Raw genomic sequence first — 21,379 nt, forward strand, 5'->3', positions numbered from 1 at the left:
TTATTACATTAATGATTTGACATATTACTAAACATATTTCGAAGTAAATGTAAAATACAGATCATGGTATTTTAGATTTATTCTTAAACGGGAACTTATTCAAGAAATATATCTTTAAAATTGAATTTCTTGTGTATACATGTACATATTACCAGTATGTGTTGTTTTGCTTAATGAAATTGCACAGAGAGAGAGAGAGAGAGAGAGAGAGAGAGAGAGAGAGAGAGAGAGGAGAGAGAGTAAAAATGTTATTTATCATACAAAACAGAAATATCAAATATGCTTGCAAACAAGGCATTATGTGATGACATACAACTCTAAAAAACTTGTTTCTCAAAGTTTATGTGTAAAATATAGGTTGCAAGAATGACAATCCATGGCCTTTGTCTTAGCTAAACAGTAACTTGTACAATTTTGAAAAATCTGTAACTACCAAGCGAAATAGTCTGAAGATACTGGTTGAAAAAGATCTAGAGTTACTGTATCAAAAGATCGATGATTTGAAAGCTAAAAGATGAGCAATACTCCCCTTTTAATTACGAGAAGGCATGATACATAATTTAACTGCCAGGAAAATTTTTGAAATACCTTTGCAAATTACCGATAGCCATGTTTAATAAGCTGATGCATCTCCAGAATGAGTCTGCTGTATTCTAGGTCTCAACACTAGACAGTGACCAATAGTAAACATTGTGTGACAGTGACATTACCCACCCCTTTGTTTGATGCAGCAAACTGCAGAATCTTGGCCACAGATCCCAGGTTTCTTCGTTGGTCATTGGACAGCTGCTTGTCCGCCTCCACATTAATTATGTCAAATGCGTCAGGTGCCACAATAGCAGAGTTTATATATCTATAGTACAGCAAGTTCCCAACAATCTAACAAATAAATATCATCTAAATTAAAAAAACATTAATCAACATCAAGAAATCTATCAGGATGATAAACTGATAAACAACCATTACCCTGCAGAAAATAATAATCATTAAAAGCACATAATGTACGACAAAAAGGAGCTAATGACAAAGTTATCTGACCTGTGCGCAAATTGTCCAAATTTGTAATTTTAAAGTACACACATCTTGTGTCATATCAATTTAGTTGAGAATATCAATAGAAATCACAACTTCATAAGATCTAAGAGCTTGTAATTTAACTGTAGAAATGAACTGTCAAGGGAAATATTTTTGTCACTCACCTTTAGAACATCTTTTTCTGCAGCTTCAGGAAATTTCTTTTCTAAAGCTGCTTTGAGCACTTTTGCCATATAACGCATTCCATATCTAAATAGCAGATTAAAGATTTATCAAACTATTCAATGTCATCTGTTTTCTGGTTACCAAAAAAGCATAGAATTTTCTTGAACAATTATCTCAAAATCATATCTAAAAAATTTTTAAAAATGGTCATCGTAGAGGTATAAATTTTTCTGGCTCTTATAATTTCACTATCATTTGATTGATTGCAGTGTTCCATCATAAGGAGAAAACGTCACTTCAATAGAAAATTTCTCATTTGCAATTGGTTTTTCACCTTGCATTATTTTTGTCTAATCACTGACAGGTTTTAAAATTGCCCTCACAAAGTTGTGATTAAAGAGAGCTTGCAGTTCTCAAAAAGACTCATTTTAAATCTACCATATTCATTGTAAAACAATGACATTGTTAAAATGGAACAAATAAAAGTCAAAAGTTGAAATCTGAAAAGATGAAAAACTCCCTACATACAATATATTATATGTTCAGAACCTCAATCATTTACAAAAGTAAACCTACGGAATTTTATCAAGTGATGTGAAGATTGCGTTCAGGAATTTATCGGTGACTTCCGTTAGACGTGTAATGGACTCAGCCAAGACAGCTTTGACCTCCTCATGCTTGAGTGCTTGCTCCGTTGTAACGTCATATGGTAAACCACTGAAATAAACATATATGAAAAATCAACTATAAGTCTATCTACTTTACTGCAAACATAGTCCTATTTTAACTGTTCCTTTATTGCTTCTAACTTTACGTTATTAACTTTACTTTTTGCCAATATTATGTTCTACATGAATCATTTTTCATTGTGTGGTGCTTACCTGGTTACACCTGTGTGGTGCTTACCTGGTTACACCTGTTGACATTCACCTGTGTGGTACTTATCTGGTTACAAATGTCGACATTCCCCTGTATGGTACTTACCTGGTTACAACTGTTGACATTCACCTGTGTGGTACTTACCTGGTTACACCTGTCACATTCACCTGACATTCACCTGTGTGGAACTTACCTGGTTACAAATGTCGACATTCACCTGTGTGGTACTTACCTGGTGCCACCTGTGTGGTAATTACATGGTTACACATGTCGACATTCACCTATGTGGTACTTACCTGGTTAAACCTGTGTGGTGCCTACCTGTTTACACCTGTGTGGTGCTTACCTGTTTACACCTGTCAACATTCACCTGTGTGGTACGTACCTGGTTACACCTGTGGAGGTCTCTGTCTGGTTGACCCATGCTTTGTACACCTCCACCGGGTTAGTGTTTATCCTCAAATTCTTGTCCTCGATCACCTCAATTATAAGGGGGTTCAGCATTTCTCTCAGGGAATTCTGTCCTCTTTGGTTTCTAAAAAAATCATAGAACAAAAAATATAATCAATGATTAACTTACATGATTAATAACATCATAATCAATGATTAACTTACATGATTAATAACATCTTATCAAACTTTTCAAAATATAAGTATTTTATTTATTATTAGTAAGTGTAAAATTTGTATTCTGAAATTAATTTCAATTAGGAGCATATATATTTACAATAAATTTTAATTAAGCATGTAAATATCATTTGAAAACTAAACAAGTCTTTAAATCTTACCAAGTTTACGTATAGTACTAAATCTTATGCAATCAGCAAATATGTTTACATTTTCATAATTACATAAGGACACATATAAAGTAATAATAAATAAATACATGTTCTATCATTATTTTAACACCATTTGTATTACACACATACTAAGTATACTTGGGGAATAGAATATTTATAGATTTCTTCCATTTGAATATAAAATATAAAATACATGTATCATGAATTTGATATTGAACTGTACAATGTTTATCTTCAATGTTATACACATACATGTAGCAAAGATGTAAATTCAATTTGTTTACAAATCAAAAGTACAGTAGTTCTTTAAAAGTCCATCTCTGGCATTGTGAACCTGTATATCATTATGTGTATATTATTCATATAGAACATGTTTTCCCTTTTTTTAATAAAGCCAGTGTTGACTAAATGAATTCTAGGCCTTAATTGTGTATGATTAAATAATGGTTAAATGATATAACTTCACAACATGGAATGACTCATTTATTTCAAATGATTTTGTGCGTATGCTCATTCTAACCTAACATACATGTACTGGTATGTTGTTTACTTTACAATTTTTCTATTGAATAACATTTACAAATAATGTGTATAACTCAACAGCCCTAATTCTGTATACTAACCCAAACTCATCACTGTAAGACAGAACTGCTAGTATAGTGTTGCATATAACTTAGTTTAGTAAAAACAATTAAATCATTAAATGATTTTAACCCTTTTAGTTTTAGATGAATCAATAACCTTCCCACCATCTCCCCCCCCCCCCCAAACTTTTTAAGGTCATATCCTTGGACCTATAAACTTTTTTAAACAGAAATGTTGAATATTAGGCAGTGTAGGGACATGTACCATTTCTTTTAATACCTAGCAGGTAAATTTCTGTTGGACTTGGGACAGACAAAAAATAATTAAGTACAAAGAATCTTACACAAAAGTATGTTGAAAGTGATCGAAGTGGTTTCATATAGTGTAGAGACAATACCTCAAAAGTTGTACAATATCAGAATCATCAGAGATAAAATTGGTATGAGATCGGTAGACACACAGATAGACACACAGATAGGGATTACAACATGCAATGATTTCCACCTGGCCGTGTTAGCAGAGTAAATCTCGGGCAACCTGTAACAAAGCTAGTGATACGGTGACTGGTGACTATCACTTCAAAGTCCTCATACAAACAAAACTGTACAGTCAATACAAGCAAATGGTCAACAAAATGTCAATCTAAAAGTTCTCTTTATTTATGTTGTCATTTCAAAATTGAATACAAATATGAAATGATACACATAGCTTAATATGAAACAATTTTTTCAGTACCGGTATATACATGTATATGTATTTGTCTTTTGGCAATGAAAAGCCTTTTTCCTCAGCCTTTGTCGAGACAATATTTTCTGTTTCATGGGAATTAAAGTTATGAGGGAAAATGAAAATATTTTGAAAAGAGAGGTTGTTTTACCAAAGACCTCATTTTATTTGAAAAAGTTTAACAGTCAAAAGGCAAAAAAATGAATAAAGAATCGATCAAGCTCATAAGAGCAAGTCTAAACTTTGCTATAAAAAAAATACAAACACATTTGCCTTATATCAACCAAGAACCAATCTCTAACTCACAAAAACCACTTTTATCTACAGTGTTCCCAAATGTCCCACAATTTAACAGGACAAAGACCGAACATCAGCTATACTTTGCAAAACGTATTTATTTCAACTAAAATAAGCAAACAAAACCCAAAAACTGAATTTTACTAATGACACGGCCTTGCCTCTTACACATTTCAAACTTCATACTGCTTTACAAACACAGTTTCAAGGTCAGTGTTGATATATATTTGTGCATTTTGAAGTTTTAGATGGTGCAGCAGAAAAATGAGGAAGAAAGTAGTTTTTATAGAATATTAATTTACCTGTTGAAGCCGACTATCATTTTGACAACTAATGGGTTTCCTGTAACAAAGTCGCTCATTTTATCCACCTTGGATCTGAAATAAATGAAATTTACAGAATTAGTTAGTGAAAAACAAGTTCAGTGACAATTCTAAAAGTGATACAGCATAATTAGATAACAAACTAAGGACAACACTCTAAGTACATTCCCTTTTGGTTAACTTTGAATTGACTTTAATTTCATAAGGCCTTGACAGCAGACAAATGATTTGAATAATAAAATGTAAATTTAAAATTTCTTCTCTTTTTTAATTAAAAAATATAACCTTCTGGGGAAAAAAAGACTGAAAAAAAGAAACTGTACAGTAAAATTCTCTTTTTGTGTTCAAGCTCCAAATAAAATGAATTCTGTTCGTGTCTTTAGCTTTCTGCATTATTTTGCCTCTCTCAAAAGTTCCATTCCCCTCTTGTAAAAAGATTGATTCATAATTTGAAATAAACTCATAAACTAATAAAATATTTTAACAAGTTTATGATAATTTTCTTTAATAAGAGAAGGATGAGCAATTAGAATGTTCTGTTTTTCTTTTTACTCCCAGCAGAGGAGAAGAGAACTTTACAGAGGTGTAATTGCTGTATGCCTAATGGCCTCGTGCAAACTTCAGTAAGAAAATTCATACAACAAAACATCCAAGAACAAACTCCATAGTGAATATCTGCCTAAAATGAATTAGTTATTACTTATTTTATATTAATTATTAATGTCACAGACTGTGGGACAGACACTCATGTTACTAATAAGGGTAAACCCAAATTTACGATTTACTGGCATCACCAGACCATTCTATAAAAACCAACAATTAAGATAAGAAAACAGCAAGTCACTAAACACTACTGGAGTTGGTTCTGATTGTTCTCCTGTACACCATGGAGATAATATTTCAGGAAAATCACACAGTAATATTGGTCTCTAACATAGCAGCTCCTTCAGAAAAGTCTCCAATCAAACTCCCAACAGAGTGTAATATTGTAAGGAATTAGACCGCTGTGACATTTGGCAACCACTTAGGAAAATGAATTGTTTTTATTAATTTATGTGCATTGTCATGCAGATATACTCATTTAAAAATTGCTATTCTAATTAACATATCAAACAAATTATATCTTATATGGCTTTTTTTGGTTTTAAAAAATTTAGAAAATGGTAATTCTAAGGTCTACAATGCCTTTTCGAGTGTTTCTTTATCAAAGACAGAGTCGATGTAGGTAAAAAGTATAATTTAATTGATCACACAGAGTTTTTGATGTGTATCTTTCTTCATGTGAACTAAATGTCTGCCTAGATTATCATGCAATTATTCAGAAAGCAACCTATGTAAACTAGCAAATGTGCCTCTCAAACAATTTGGAACTAATCTGTATCTACAGTGTGGTTCTAAATAGAGCATGACTACACGATGTTGTTTAAAAACCTAATTAATCAATATTTCATTGATGGGCATGCCAAGCATCACAGGCTGTTACAGAAAAACATCTGATGTCAAGAAAGAGCATAAATACAGCATCATCCACTAAATTATAGGGCCACTAAGAGTTTCACCCAGTTCGGGGTCTTTTTTCTGATTGGTGGAAACACCATGCATGAAATATAAGCTGAAAATCAGAAGACACATGTAAAATATGGTATCCAAAATAATTCAATCCACTTTTTCCAAAATTGATGCCCCTTAGCAACAATCTTAGGTGTAAAACCCATTGTATTCTCCTAGTAGCCTTTGCATCGTTACTTTTTCATACGTCTGGTTACATTGGCTATCTCGCTGCCCTGGAATGGGGGGGGGGGGGGGGGGGAGGGGGGGGCTAAGTAAAAATATATAGGGGTCTTTTTAAAATTGTGCATTCAAATTCATTCCAGCTTGTCCAAATTTTTGATGGCATCAGTACAGGAGAATACTTTTTGGGTTTGATACAGCCATTGGTCACAAATTTTTAAAGTGCAGATTGAGCTATCATGTCTATTTTAAAACAGAATTTAAAGATTTGCACATCAATATGGGAAAATAATCTAAAACAATACAAGTGGTCTTCTGATTTTCACCTTTCATAGTATTTTTTCTTTCTAAGAATGCCTGAAGATACACTAATGATGTAGATGTAGCCCAGAAATCAGTTAAAATGTCTCTATTGATGTGAATACACAGTTCAACACTTCCACAAGGCATGTCCATACTTACAGTCGACTGTAGCATTCAATTAAATGAAACATGATGGATTAAAATTGAATTAGAAATCATGACGAAATTTTCAAAAATACACAATTTCAAATAAAGATCAGAAACAACATCACATGCAGGTTGTCTGTCATGCAATAAGCAGAGTTTTGCTGAGTGAAATATTGATTTTCTTCTATATAAAATGTTCTATGAAATATGTCTACACATTTTAAATATATTTACATTTACATGTATTAAAAGTAGACTGCATGAGTATACATTATACAAATTTCAATGGGTTGTTAACTTGTTATATGTCTATAATCATGATTTTGTGATGTACAGTATTACCATTCAATTGTAGAAAGTATCCAACAGTACTAGATTTTTAGTGCTATGACAGTGTGTACAGTATGTACTCATTTACTTGTCTATTTAATGTAAGTTAATTTAAAGTTATTCTTCCTGCCCACTACTTTCTTTCTCCCCTTTATCCAGGTTTCTGTACATTTAATCCATACCCTCACTTACTCAATTTCTTCCTCCAAAGCTTTATGGAACAGTTTCAATAGCAGGAATTCCTCTCTCTGGTTGGCTCCGTAATTAAAGAGAGAGTAAATTACAGCCTCCATGAACTTTGTCATTTTATTCTGGGGCATCTCGAAGATCAGCTTGGCTAGGTAGAGTGGATTGGTTTGCAGTAGATAAAACAGATGCTGGTAAGCCTCCAGGCGATCGTGACAGGCCTTGCTTAAGCCCTTCAGGCCCTTGGGCATATTTTGTCCATCCTCCCGATGTTTAGACAACTTTTTACCATGCGTAACAACATCCTGAAAACATTTTTTAACTTAATATTTTACATCTACAGAGTTTTTGAAAAAAATGAAAACAATCAAATCAGTTCACAATATAATTATTTAATATCTATGCTTATTTTTAATCCAACATTGCACTATAATATTTGCCAAGGTAAAGGTACTTATATATATTCTAAAATTGTTAATACACAATTTCAGGTAGAAAAAGTTTTGTAATGTACCTGTAGGGTGACCCGGTTTTTAATAAGTAGGCCAATTTTGATGTCCATCTGATCAAGGTCATCCTCGAGCTGTTTGGTGGACTTTATTTCAGAAACAACCTTCTGGCGGATTTTCTGTAATTCTGCAAAAAAAAAAAAAATCACACATTTATTGAGTGTTCTTAAAATTTCAGTTATGATACTACATAATGAATGCTCATTAAATATATGACTCATTGTTCATACCTATTTCCTCAGCATAGTCAACATCACTGAAATCCAACAAGTGTACGAATCGCTGAACTACAGGTAATGGTGGATTAGCATTATTCACTGAAAGAGAGGTCAGGACAGATATAAAACAGAAGTCAGGTATGTATAGGCTACATCACTGGAAATGATGAACATTAACCCTTGCTCTGCTGCGCGCACATATATGTGCGCATTACAGAGTGTGCGCTACCATGCGGGGCGCACATATATGTGCGTTTCAATGAAAAACAGACGATCACATTTTGTCTGGATGATTTTTTTTTATATTGCTCTTATTTTCCGGTAAAAGTCTCTGAAATATATAATACTGGTCCATAATTTTAAGATTTATTAAAATAAAATGATTACATACAGGTTTGGTTACATTTTTTTTGCATTTTTCTCCAGTAAGTAATGTGTTGTATCGGCGCCATTTTTAAAAGTGAAAGCGATAGTAGACGCCGACATTCGGTACCCTGATATGAATCAACCGATAAATTTTATCGCATGTTTATATCCCTCTTGTATTTATTAATGTTCATATCAAGTACACTTATATTTCTTTTTCTTCATTATATAATTTTTACGCATTTATTGATAGTATTTTTCTAATGTTATATGGAACATTTTGTATACAGTTAAAAATAGATGTAGGTGGATTCCACCTCGTATTATTCTTATAATTTTCAATACTAAAAGAAGAAAGAATCGATAAACACTAGCTTAATTGCCTTTCACGTTTAAAATTTGTATAACCATAACAAAACAATGGTGTAACACCTATGCTTTATTATTTGGAAATTTGGAGGGAAATTTAGTTAATGATATAGGCGTTTAAACAACGCGACAGAAATGGCTGCTGCACACGTGTTTTCGTTGTTGGTGTCTGGTGATCTAATTACGTAAATAGGAGATAATACTATAGCAAGGATAGTAAATCTAACATTTGAAAGGTATATATAAACACACCATTCTTTGTATAAACTAGTTTAAAGGAAATAACGCCGCAATCTTAGGAAGCACTTGATCTAACGGCACCGGAAGTTGAGATATGACGCGGCGATCAGCTGTTTTGTATCGTTTGGACTACCGATGATATATTGGCAAAAATATCCATTTTTATAAATTAAACAATGAAATCTATTGCTTGTTTTCGTTTTTTTAGTGTTAATACAAACTGAATTGAGTGGAATATTTGTTTGTTTCATGAGAGATATACAATTAAACCCTGTTGAAAATATGTAAACAATATGCCCTATAGACGTTATGGCCGACAGAGATAACATAATAGAAGAAATCTTTGCAGATAGCGATAGTGACGGTGAGGATAATTTTGAAGGCTTTGATTTAGAGGATTTAAATACTACAGAATTAGATGATGAATCAATTCATGCCAATTACAATGTTTTGAATAGTGAACTTTGGAATGAAGGTGATAGGACTCCCTTACCGTTAAGTTTTGAGCAGGAACCAGGTTTACAAAAAGAAGTTTCTGATTCTGATTCTCCGATCGAATATTTTGAACTTTTTTTAGATGACTTTGATTACCAAAATATCTCTGAAGAAACAAACAAATACGCTGATCAATTTCTTGCAAACAAACAATTAAAGGAAAAATCTCGCTTTAAAAAATGGAGGGATACAACATCTTTAGAGATGAAGAAGTTCTTTGCCATTGTAATAGCAATGGCCATCATAACACAAATGGATATTTCCGAATACTGGACCATTAATCCAGTGACATCAACTCCCTTTTTCCCCAGTGTTATGTCCAGGGATAGGTTTTTACTCCTTCTTGCCTTTCTTCATTTAAACGACAATGATAAATATATTCCACGTGGAGTCGAGGGCCATGAACCTCTATTTAAACTGGGCCCCCTATACCATAGAATCCTTACAAAGTTTCGTTCTGTTTACAAACCCAACCAAGCATTGGCCATTGACGAAAGTATGGTTGCCTGGCGAGGCAACTTATCATTTCGTGTTTATAGTCCAGACAAACCAGTAAAATATGGGTTAAAAGCATATGTTTTGTGTGACTCAGAAAATGCATATTGTTTGAGATTTAAATTATATACTGGTAAAAAATCTGTACAGCCATCAGAAAACGGGGCAACATATGATCTTATAATGGATTTAATGAGAAACTATTTTGAAAAAGGGCATATTCTTTATTGCGACAATTACTACAGTTCACCGCGTCTTTTTATGGATCTGTGGGTCCTCGGGACAGGAGCAACTGGAACTGTACGCAGTTACAGGAAAGGTATCCCAGACAAATTAAAGAAAGCTCAGCTTAGCAACAGAGGGGACACAGCAACCATGTCATATGGACCTTTGAGCTGCTTAAAATATCTAGATGCAAAAGCTGTGTACCTAATAAGCACCACTGACACCTCTGTCAATGTGGAAACTAGAAGACCTGACTTTATGAGAAATCATGAAGCAAAAGTTAGGCCTTCCATGGTTCATGTCTATGATCAAAAAATGGGTGCTGTTGATAGGAGCAACCAAATGGTGGAAAATTATAAACTTGGCATCAAAACTATGAAATGGTGGAAAAAACTTATTTTCCATATTATCAATATTGCAATTGTAAATTCTTATATTTTGTACAAAGAAAATTGCAGTATCAACAATGCCATGGTTCAGCGCCATTTCCGAAGAAAGCTCGTTGAGCAGCTCATCCAGAGCTCTGGAGGGAGCATTTCAACACCACTTGGACGACCTGCCCCCAGAGTTCTGGAGAGACTTACAGGGAGACATTTTTTGGACAAGTTGATGGAAGGAGAAAAACCTCTTCATCGCCAGTGCATTGTTTGTGGACCAGCAGAGAGGGAGATGCTACCCCCATTAAGACCAGGAGAGAAGCGGAAAAGGCGATGTGGCCACATGACCAGCTACAAATGCAGACAGTGTAATGTGTCGCTATGCATTTCTCCTTGCTTTGAGATTTATCATACAAAGCAGGAATTCCTTTTGGCCTACAAGAGAAGTCGATTGAGTTCAAATTCCTCAACAGAAGAGTAATTTCAATTGTATAAACTATACATGTAAGAGGAAAGCCAGAGTTCTTTTTATTGAAGGTTAATTGAGCTTTTGTTATTGTGGTACATGTCTTTTCCGCTTTTCTCTCTGTGTGAAATAAGTATGATATAAAATAGAAATGCTTTCATGATTATAATGATTATATAAATACATCAGAGTATTATTTGAATTCAGAATTATTTTGATTCTTGGAATTTAGAGTTTTTAAGAAAATTGCCCTTAGTTAGACTATCCATAAGAAAAATTTATGTTACCTGTCTAAGTTAGTCTAACCAAGGGCAATTTTCTTAAAAGCCCTGAATTCCAAGAACCAAAATAATTCCAAATTCAAATAATACTCTGTTTTACCGTTATACACAATTGCCTTAAATGGTTATTTTAAAAAACAACTGGTATTAAATAACTTTGCTTTTTAAATAGCAATTTCGTGTACATGCAAAAATATGTTAGATATATTTTTGTTGGTTTTGAAGGCCCTCAACTTGTCCAAAAAATGTCAACCACTTTTCAAATTTCTGAAAAGTTTAGTGACATGTATGTTCATATAAATGCATATTAGCTGAAGAATGCAGTGCTATGCAATGTTATGCCCGATTTATATTTTGTTGTATGAAGTTTTGTTTGAAGCTCAAGCTAACTTAGAGTACAGTGCCTCTTTAAAGTTTTGATGCTATTATTAAAGTAACTATCTTCTCTTTTTCTATCAAATGTACTGATGCATCAACAGATAAGTTGGATGGAAAACTGTGTCAGCGCTCAAGGTTTTCTGACATTATTTTTTGCTCTATGCACAGAATAAAAACCTGACCTGGTCATTTTATAACATATTTTTCCTACTATGCAAGTAATTCAAATCATTTCTGAAATTGTATGCCAATAATATTAACATAAATTTCAACAAACTGGAAGCACTGTGCATGAAAAAATGTAATTGATGAAGTAGTCAGCATAAATAACGCATTATAAATGTTTAAAATGTGGTATTGAGTTTTAACTTGCTTTGGTGACCTTGACCTCTTTGTATGTGACCTTGGGAAATATCTTCTTAAGAAACCTAGAAAAAATGCCACCTGTAAAATGATTGGTCTTAACTTTTTACAGTGATATGATAAAAATTCAATTAATGATAAGTGTGAAAATGTTCTTGAAATTGTGTCAAATCACAAGGTGATATTAGTTCATTGAAATGAAAATTTTATGACTATGAATTAATTTTGTATTATTTTGTTATTTTTGTATCATATCTAAATCAATTGTCCTTTGGTTCACTGCCATGAATAAAATTGATGCTAATTTAAAAGGAATTTTAACGTTTTTTCTGCAAATAGTAAATAAAATGGTTACCATGGCAACAATTCTTTATGAAATTAATGCAAACTTTTTCAAAAGTACAAAACAACCATGCTCTACAACTTTGGAAAATTTCATTTATATATCTTTGGAAATAAAGATTTTATGCATTGATGAAGAATTGATGTCATCAAAATGTGATTTTCCCAAAACAATTCAGCACAGGTGCTCTTTAAATTTGATAACAATATAGCAGAGCAAGGGTTAACATTCAATGACATACCATACAAGACCAGTTTTAAATGATACAAGTTTTAATCAACATGGCCACATTGAATAGGAACTAATCTAAACACCACAAACATTTGACCTTGAGCTTGATGAAAAAGTATCATCTCACCTTTGACCTTTACATTAAAGATAAATGAATAAGTTCTATTTTGTATGCAAAATGTTTGTGACAGTGTCATATGTTTGTGGGTGTTAAATTAGACTTACTGAAATGGTCATGCCTAGCTTTGTTGTATTGTTGTTATATTTGTTTGTGGCAGTGTTATATATTTGTGGGTGATAGATTAGACTTCCTGAGTGTGACATAGTCATGCCTGGCTTTGTTGTGATATTTGTTTGTGGCAGTGTTATATATTTGTGGGTGATAGATTAGACTTACTGAGTGTGACATAGTCATGCCTGGCTTTGTTGGTTGTATTGTTGTTATATTTGTTTGTGACAGTTTTATATATTTGTGGGTGATAGATTAGACTTACTGACATGGTCATGCCTGGCTTTGTTGTATTGTTGTTATATTTGTTTGTGGCAGTGTTATATATTTGTGGGTGCTAAATTAGACTTACTGAGTGAGACATAGCCATGCCTGGCTTTGTTGTGATATTTGTGGCAGTGTTATATATTTGTGTTAGATTAGACTTACTGAGAGTGACATAGTCATGCCTGGCTTTATTGGCTCTGAAGTAGGACTGCAGCTTAATAATCACTGCGAGCTACAAAACAAACCAATTAAATAGACTGTGCAAGAGATAAAAATTTCACATTATTAACGACAACTTTTAAAAGCGTTCCCAAAGTATAGTTTTAATAATCATGATAATAAGCAAATTTAGCACATTTTAAAATGACATGACAGCATTTTTTAGAATTCAATTAAGAGAAAAGCTTAGAAAAAAAGGTGAGTTAAAATAAAATATTTGTGCATAAAAACACCAAAATGTATATGATTATTGAAAATCAAATACTTGTATGCATTATAACTCATATTTTGCTTGCTGTACGACATTTTCATTTAAAAAATAAAATTCTCATTTTTTATCAATACTGTGAGTCGTTGAATGTACTTGCTACAACCATATTTGCTTTCAACATGCGTAAAAGCCAAATGAATATTTACATGGTCACAGAAGAATTTCTTTCTGCCCTGATACTCCTTCCTTGCTTTCCAGCCTCGCACCTGAGCTTGTAGCTGGAAATAAGAGAAACATTATATACATAATACTGTATAGAGGGTCATCCTGAGCTTGTAGCTGGAAATAGGAGAAACATTATATACATAATACTGTATAGAGGGTCATCCTGAGCTTGTAGCTGGAAATAGGAGAAACATTATATACATAATACTGTATAGAGGGTCATCCTGAGCTTGTAGCTGGAAATAGGAGAAACATTATATACATAATACTGTATAGAGGGTCATCCTGAGCTTGTAGCTGGAAATAGGAGAAACATATGACAGAGAGAAAACTGTATAGAGGGCTATTCTGTGTTACTTTTGTCATTGAAAAAAAAACAATTTGGTTCCATTTTAAGTACCCAACTTTATTATAATAAGAATTTAGTCTTGAATTAACCCTGTTTGAATATGCACATTAATGGCGCGGGTGAAAGGAGCCATTTTAAAATGGAGGCAAAATAAACACTAGTAACACTATGGATCAAACTTAAATTGCTAGTAACTTTTTTTCACAGATCACTTGGTGTATAAAATACTGTCTATGCAAATTATGTGTTTAATGACTAAGAAGAAAATTTTAGGTCAGGTTTTGGATATGCATAAACCATTCACACCTTAACTGCTGCTTTTTCATTATCCTTCATGTATTCCAGCCTCTCCCTGTACTTATTCTTCTGTAATACCATCTTCCATTTGGACTGAAAAGTGAAAACAATATCCAATGTACATCACTCTGATTTATCATTCCATGGTCGTAGTGCATATGCCTCACATTTAAAACAACAATCTATTTTTTATCAAAGTTTTTTTTATGTCAGAGTGAACTCGCCAAATTTCCAGTTTTTAAAAAAATTAAATTACAGAAAATATTATAATTATATCTTTAAAATGACAACATAATGTTCAGTCTTGATCCATATTAAATCCACCAACTCTCAACTGTCAAGCTGCTACCCTCCCCATACCTTAAGATAAAACTACCCAGATTAGAAGAATATGTTCTCTGAAGAATAGAGCAAGATATTCAATTAAATCCCATCTGTGTCTTCAAAGCTACAAAGCCACACAGTGCAAAAGACAATTCACGAGATAACCGAAACAATAAGATTTTATAGTCTTATGCTGAAAAACATGTTCCTTTTGCCTCAACTGCAAAATGGGTGTGCTACAATCATTTACTTACCAATGGTATTGTTAATATCAGTTTTTTTTATCAAAGTTTAATCAATCTATTACATTAAAAAAATAAATGATACAAAGATCACTGTCAATTCAAATACATGTACTACCTGTCAACGATTTATGAAGTGAATATCATTTGATCCAATAGGTATTGTGTGACTGTTTATATTAGAATTCCAGCCTTTTACCTGTATTTTAATAATCAGTGGTAACTGTCGCTTCATGAAGTCCAGCCTTTCTTTGTAAGCTTTTCTGGCCTGATAGCCTCTGTAATTTGCCTGGATTTTGACGATCAGGTTTTCATTGGCTTGAAACAAAAGTTCTCTGTCGTGTGCTGCTGTAACATCAGACACAACCCGCTGTCAAAGAGAGCAAAGATATATAAAAAAAAAGAATATCAATATGTGTAAAAAAACCCAAAAAAAAAACATTTAATTTGCCGATCAACCCCCCCCCCCCAAAAAAAACCCAAATCACATACATTTCACAGATCAAATGAGTACAAAGATATGATCTAATTGGTTAAAGAAATAGAATTCTATAGAGGCTTCATTCAAGACATATATACCTGTACAGCTCACCTGTGTCTCCACCTGCCTAATGACACAGCTCTATCCTGTTTTATCACATACACTTGTGTATCTTACCTGTATTTCCTCCTTATTTAGCTGCCCATGATCTTTGACCACTCCATCTGGCCTGGACCACTTGTATTCCTTTGTGTTAGTGTTGAAGTAGAACTTGGATCCATCCTTCAGTCGGTTCATCATCCAACCACTCCCACTTTCTCCTGAAATAAAGACCAACATTTTGTTTCCTTTATTTATTATTTCTTTTACTTTTGAAAAACCCATAACAACACACAAATACATGTACATACACATGGCAAGAATTTTAAGAATCCTTCATTACTCTCCTTATAATTGAATGATATCTTATGTACATTACATTCTAACAAATATTAAAATGGCTTGTAATTGCATAGAAAATTGCTGACAATATCAGATAAACCAAGTGTACAGTGTATGTGTACATCTAACTGCCTGTGCTGGTTACTGTAAATTACTTATTTTACACAAGTACTTAATTTCACGACTCACACTGTATCAAATTGAAAAAATATAAAATCGCGGTAACCAATTTATTGTTCTTATTTCCTATAGTTCATAACTGTCTGAAAATCAAAATCGAGATTTTAAAATGAGCAAGAGTTACTTATCGCGATTTTACGCGGAAATTCATTGCTCGCTTTTAATTAGTTATCTACAGTACCTTGACTCTTCTTGGCCTCCAGCGCCTCCTGTAGTTTCTCCAGATACATGCCCTTACAGTCTGCTATCACACTGTGGATGGCTAGTTCAGGGACGGCCATGCTTTCTAACAACTTGTCAGCATCACTTGTGTCCAACGCAGCATTTGTGCTCTCTACACCCTCTGACACTATAAATAGAAATTCTCTGTGTATGAGTTAATTCTTTCCCAATTCACTGTGAGATTAGATAGTTTCTCTTCAAAACCTGGAAATTAATACTCTTTCTGGTTAAAATTCTCAATGTGAGAACCGTATAATCTGATTAATTGAACCACATGTAATTCTTTTGTGGATTTTCAATGTCTAATTCATATATGACTTACATTTAAGTCCAAACTGTGCATCTTTATTGGCATTATCTATTGCAGTCTGAATTTCCTCAAGCCACAGTTCAGCTTCTTCATCAGTATGCCCCTGAAAAACAAAACAAATGTTCAAGCAATATATTCTTGTACATGTATATGGCATAATACAATGACATTAAATTTACATGTGCACTATCAGTAAATCTGTAAAATATGAAGTCTAACCTCGGATTTTTTGTTTTTCTCCCGCACAAGAAGCACTTGATAGCGGTAGGCCTGGGTATCCACAACAGCCTGGAGTTTGGCCTCGGGGACCTGTAAAGCCTTCAGTGTCAACCCAGGGTCCCCCTTCTCAATAGTGTTGTTTATCTGTTGTATTGCTTCGATTCCTGAAACAAAATCATGAAATCATCTCATTTCAGATTTAGATAACCACATGTGGTTTGAAGAAGCTAGAATTCAGCATTTGTAGTTAAACAAGTACATGTACTTGTGTATACATGTAAAGCTCCAAAATGCACTTAATATTTTGAATCAGATACACCTATATTTATCAAAATCAATAAATACATGACTAAGTTATGGCAGAAATAAATAAAAAAATATTGATTGGAAATTTTTCCATGTTTATGTACCACAGAATGCAGCATGTCCCTTGCTTTTCAAATTAATGAGTATCCTGATATTTGACATAAATGTTTATACAGTATAGTGTAACTGGAGACTTACTCTGGTGTTCCTCTATCACCTGGTCATTAACAACATCTATGCAGGTGCAAATCTCGAAGTGGGTCAGTAGGTCACATGGACTCTGCAACAGAAATATAGCAGAACATGTAATAGGAATTGAACTAACACAAATGCATAGTGAAGAAATCTCTATAGGCAAGAAATTATCCTAATGGTTAAAGAAAACACCAATAAGGCAGCTATAGTAAAGTGAAACAATATTTTAACTGTTGATTGAATTTCCAATTCAAAAGTGAAATTTCCCTGATAAAAACAATGATTAGTAGCACAGAAAGTGCCAGCACCAACCAATCCTATTTTCTTATACAGGATTATAATACATGGACTGAATAAGTAGACAAATGGCAATACCAGTGAAATAATTGAATCACCATGATGACTATACATGTATGGCTTGTTCTATTGATCAGCACAGAATAATAACATGAAATACAATACAGATGTGTGGCTCGTTGAATAAAATACAGTTGAACTTCGATATCTCGAACACTGATATCTCAAATACAATGGATATGTTAAAGTGATTAGTAAGTCCCAACCACTTATTTATTAAGTATTTTATCCCCGATATCTCAAATAATCTGATACCTCGAAGATTTTTCATAAACCCATCTAGCTTGAGATAGCGAAGTTTGACTGTAGTTAAAAATCAATACTAAAAAGCGGAGGGCTAACAGTTCCTTCAAATAATGTAGAAAATCTTAGTCAAATATCAATTTAAAATTTCCTTTGGGACATACCTTATCAATAGATTTATTTTTTTTCCATGAAATATTAATAAATTCACACTATTTATATTAAATTACATTTCATTTCACGTTAATTGGTCCCCAAAATTGAACTTATTCTGCAGTATTTATTTAACAAGGGCACCGCTAAGCGGAGCATCCCCTCGCGACATGAGTTATTGTGTGTAGGGATGCATTATTTAGCAACATATAGTTATGTTTATGAGAATACCACATTCTACTAACCCTCCATTACTGCAAAAACTACATTTTCTTTACCTGTACTAGTTCTAAATCCAAAAAATATCAAGTTGTTGATTTGAACTGCTTCCATTCACTTTGGATTCAAAGAAGTGAAGCGGAAGATTGATAACTCTTACTCAGAAATTTCGATTGATAACTCGTATACAAAGTTGAATTACGACATTGATTTAATGAAATAATAATTTGTAATAGTATTAATGGTTTGAAAGGCACATGCATTTTTTATTTGTTATTTTACAGAAGTGTGTGCAATCTATGATAAATATTTTTAGTTTTGAACGAATTTTGACCAATTAATATAACATTGCATTTGTTTTAATCTTTTACAATGAGGCATATTTGTGCAAAGGTTGAGGAAATTCTATTAGAAGGTTTTATTTTAATTTACTAGAAAATTGAAATGGAGTGCACACACACACACATACACACACACATACACACATACACACACACATACGAACACACACACGCATGGTAGCGATGCTATATCCCCTTCGCAACAAGTTGCGCGAGGGGATAATAAGTTTCAATCATCAGCAAATCATGTCATGGACTAGAATGGAGGGTGAGCCAATATTATCAGCCTTAGATTTTTTTTTGTACAGAAAGTCACAGGTGTATAATTTCTGCATGTGAGGATAACTGCACAGATACATGTATTTTAGGGTATTTTGTATTATGCATAATATACATGTATACATGTCCAAATCTTGAAACTTGTGGAGGAAATATGCAGATAGGTGTGAAATATGTTGAACTTAACATATAAGAGCCTGAAATATATACATGTGTAATATATATGTAAGAGTATATATGCTAGAAGCTTTCAGTATATCTGTTGTTTGTGAATTACAAAGAGATGAGAATCCTGTGCGGAACTAGTCTGAGAAAGATAGAGATCTTATTGGGAAATGAAAATTAAGCACTAAAAGCAGGACCTTATTTTTTAAAGACAGTAAATTCTTATATTTTTTTGAGAAAATATGTGGAATGATTTTCATATAAGACATTGACTGCAGGTACTGCTAATACTTACATCTGGGATCTTAAAAGATGAATAAATAATAACATCAACAATTTGGAAATATTGAAATAAAAGAAGTTATTAATTCAAACTTTCTGAGCTAGGGAACATAAAGTCCTTTTGAAGCTAAGAACCACTTAATAAATCATCAACACCATGAGGACTGACCTCGGATTTGGCCTGTTTGCTTTCCCGAAGCTGGGTTTGGTACCTATCAGCGTTGGTTTCATCCAGGTTAGGGATACAAGCCTCAGGAGAAGTGAGGGCTTTGAGCGTCCTCTCTGGATCTCTCACATCTATAGCTTCATTTATCTTTGCCACTGCAGAAAGCACTAGAACAGGAGAACATATTTTATGAAATCTCAGTGAGAAAATATGATCAATGTTTTTGTGTCTACAATAAACAGGTACACTGTACATTTATACTGAAATATTTACATTTTCAACTGTCTTTGTCTGTGGTAACATTACGAATCAATTTTGAACCTTAAAAACCAATAACTTCATAAAACATGAGTGCCATAAAATGGGCGTGTCTTATAACATAACCGAAAAATGGTACATGTATTTAGTAATACATAGCATGTGCTTCATAAAAAAATAGTGGTTTTAAAATAATATTATTTTAAAGTGTACACATTGGAAATAATTTAATCATAAGTAATAAGGAATCATTCTTTGAATATCATGAGGTGATAATTTAAGTTTGAACATGATCAAACCTATCATAAAGCCCTTCGGGTTTTATTGGATTTGACCACACCCCAGCTGAAATTATCACTTCATAATACTCAAAGAATGATTCCTTATTCCTTAAATTATTTCATAACTTACAGTATTTGTCACATACAGAGATGAACCTCTGATGTTCAAGGAATATTATTTTTGACAATATTTTTTGATCCACCAATTTGATAAAGACTGTTTCACTTCTGCACTTTTGACCAATCAAGATAGATGTTGATCTAATACATGAGAGCTACCCAGCAAGTTTATTACAAATTCTCAAAAGCTTCAGAAAAATAGTGCAGAAAACCAAGTAATAAGACTAGAAGACAGAAGGACAAATGAAACCTACGCTTTCATCCAGTTCATTGATGGAAGACCTAAAGTTGATGTCTGTGCTGCGATTTTATATACACATCTTTTGAGTTGGACTTACCTCTAACAGCAGCCGATATCTCGTCATAATCCAACTCGGACTGCTTCTCATCTCGCATGTTGTGGAACTCCTCAAAGTACAGAGCGCAAGCATAGTCGAACACAGGTGGAAGTTGTGCAGCGGGGTTCTGAAGAGCTTTAAGTAACTGCTCCGCATCACAGCTGTCAATGGCTTCGTTGATCAATTCTACAGCCCGGGCTTCTACAGAAAAAACATATCATTCCATTGTACTGTGGCTAAAATTTGCACATCTGTATTAAATGACTTTTATGATAGATTTTGTTTCTTTAATCTTTTGCTAAGTTTTTCATATGAAAAAAGAGTCAAATTGTCGTTAAGTATCAAGATAAACAAGCTCAGTGAGGCTATCTTACTCTGGTACTCTTTGTCAGCGTCTAGGTTCGCCTTGTTCACAGCTTGCTGGATTTCCTCTTTTTCTAAGGTCACCACTTCATTGCTATTGTTATTCTAGATTTACAAACACAGAAGTAGGCGAGAAATGTTGAAACTGTACAATTGCTATTGAACATCAAAGAGAAGGTCATGTACAATACATAATAAAACTACACAAAAAGTGATTTGATTTATCAATGTTCT

General features: G+C 33.2%; 1 protein-coding gene across 3 annotated transcripts in view; it reads right to left on the reverse strand.

Annotated features, from left to right (window-relative positions):
* Positions 1 to 21,379, reverse strand: part of LOC128176438 (ras GTPase-activating-like protein IQGAP1) — a 45,740-nt gene that overhangs the window by 8,833 nt on the left and 15,528 nt on the right. For all 3 annotated transcript variants that reach the window (XM_052842770.1, XM_052842772.1, XM_052842771.1), the window contains exons 12-31: positions 21,157 to 21,250; positions 20,783 to 20,983; positions 19,789 to 19,952; positions 17,584 to 17,665; positions 17,080 to 17,243; positions 16,873 to 16,963; positions 16,510 to 16,677; positions 15,885 to 16,027; positions 15,426 to 15,596; positions 14,670 to 14,753; positions 13,996 to 14,067; positions 13,522 to 13,591; positions 8,247 to 8,333; positions 8,022 to 8,143; positions 7,514 to 7,812; positions 4,790 to 4,864; positions 2,465 to 2,614; positions 1,777 to 1,917; positions 1,200 to 1,284; positions 715 to 879 (exon numbers count right to left, since the gene is read on the reverse strand). In XM_052842770.1, the coding sequence (XP_052698730.1) occupies positions 715 to 879; positions 1,200 to 1,284; positions 1,777 to 1,917; positions 2,465 to 2,614; positions 4,790 to 4,864; positions 7,514 to 7,812; positions 8,022 to 8,143; positions 8,247 to 8,333; positions 13,522 to 13,591; positions 13,996 to 14,067; positions 14,670 to 14,753; positions 15,426 to 15,596; positions 15,885 to 16,027; positions 16,510 to 16,677; positions 16,873 to 16,963; positions 17,080 to 17,243; positions 17,584 to 17,665; positions 19,789 to 19,952; positions 20,783 to 20,983; positions 21,157 to 21,250 (2,628 nt within the window). The remainder of the gene's footprint in view (positions 1 to 714; positions 880 to 1,199; positions 1,285 to 1,776; positions 1,918 to 2,464; positions 2,615 to 4,789; positions 4,865 to 7,513; positions 7,813 to 8,021; positions 8,144 to 8,246; positions 8,334 to 13,521; positions 13,592 to 13,995; positions 14,068 to 14,669; positions 14,754 to 15,425; positions 15,597 to 15,884; positions 16,028 to 16,509; positions 16,678 to 16,872; positions 16,964 to 17,079; positions 17,244 to 17,583; positions 17,666 to 19,788; positions 19,953 to 20,782; positions 20,984 to 21,156; positions 21,251 to 21,379) is intronic.

This window comes from Crassostrea angulata, chromosome 3 (assembly GCF_025612915.1).
Source record: "Crassostrea angulata isolate pt1a10 chromosome 3, ASM2561291v2, whole genome shotgun sequence".
Lineage (NCBI taxonomy): Eukaryota > Metazoa > Mollusca > Bivalvia > Ostreida > Ostreidae > Magallana > Magallana angulata.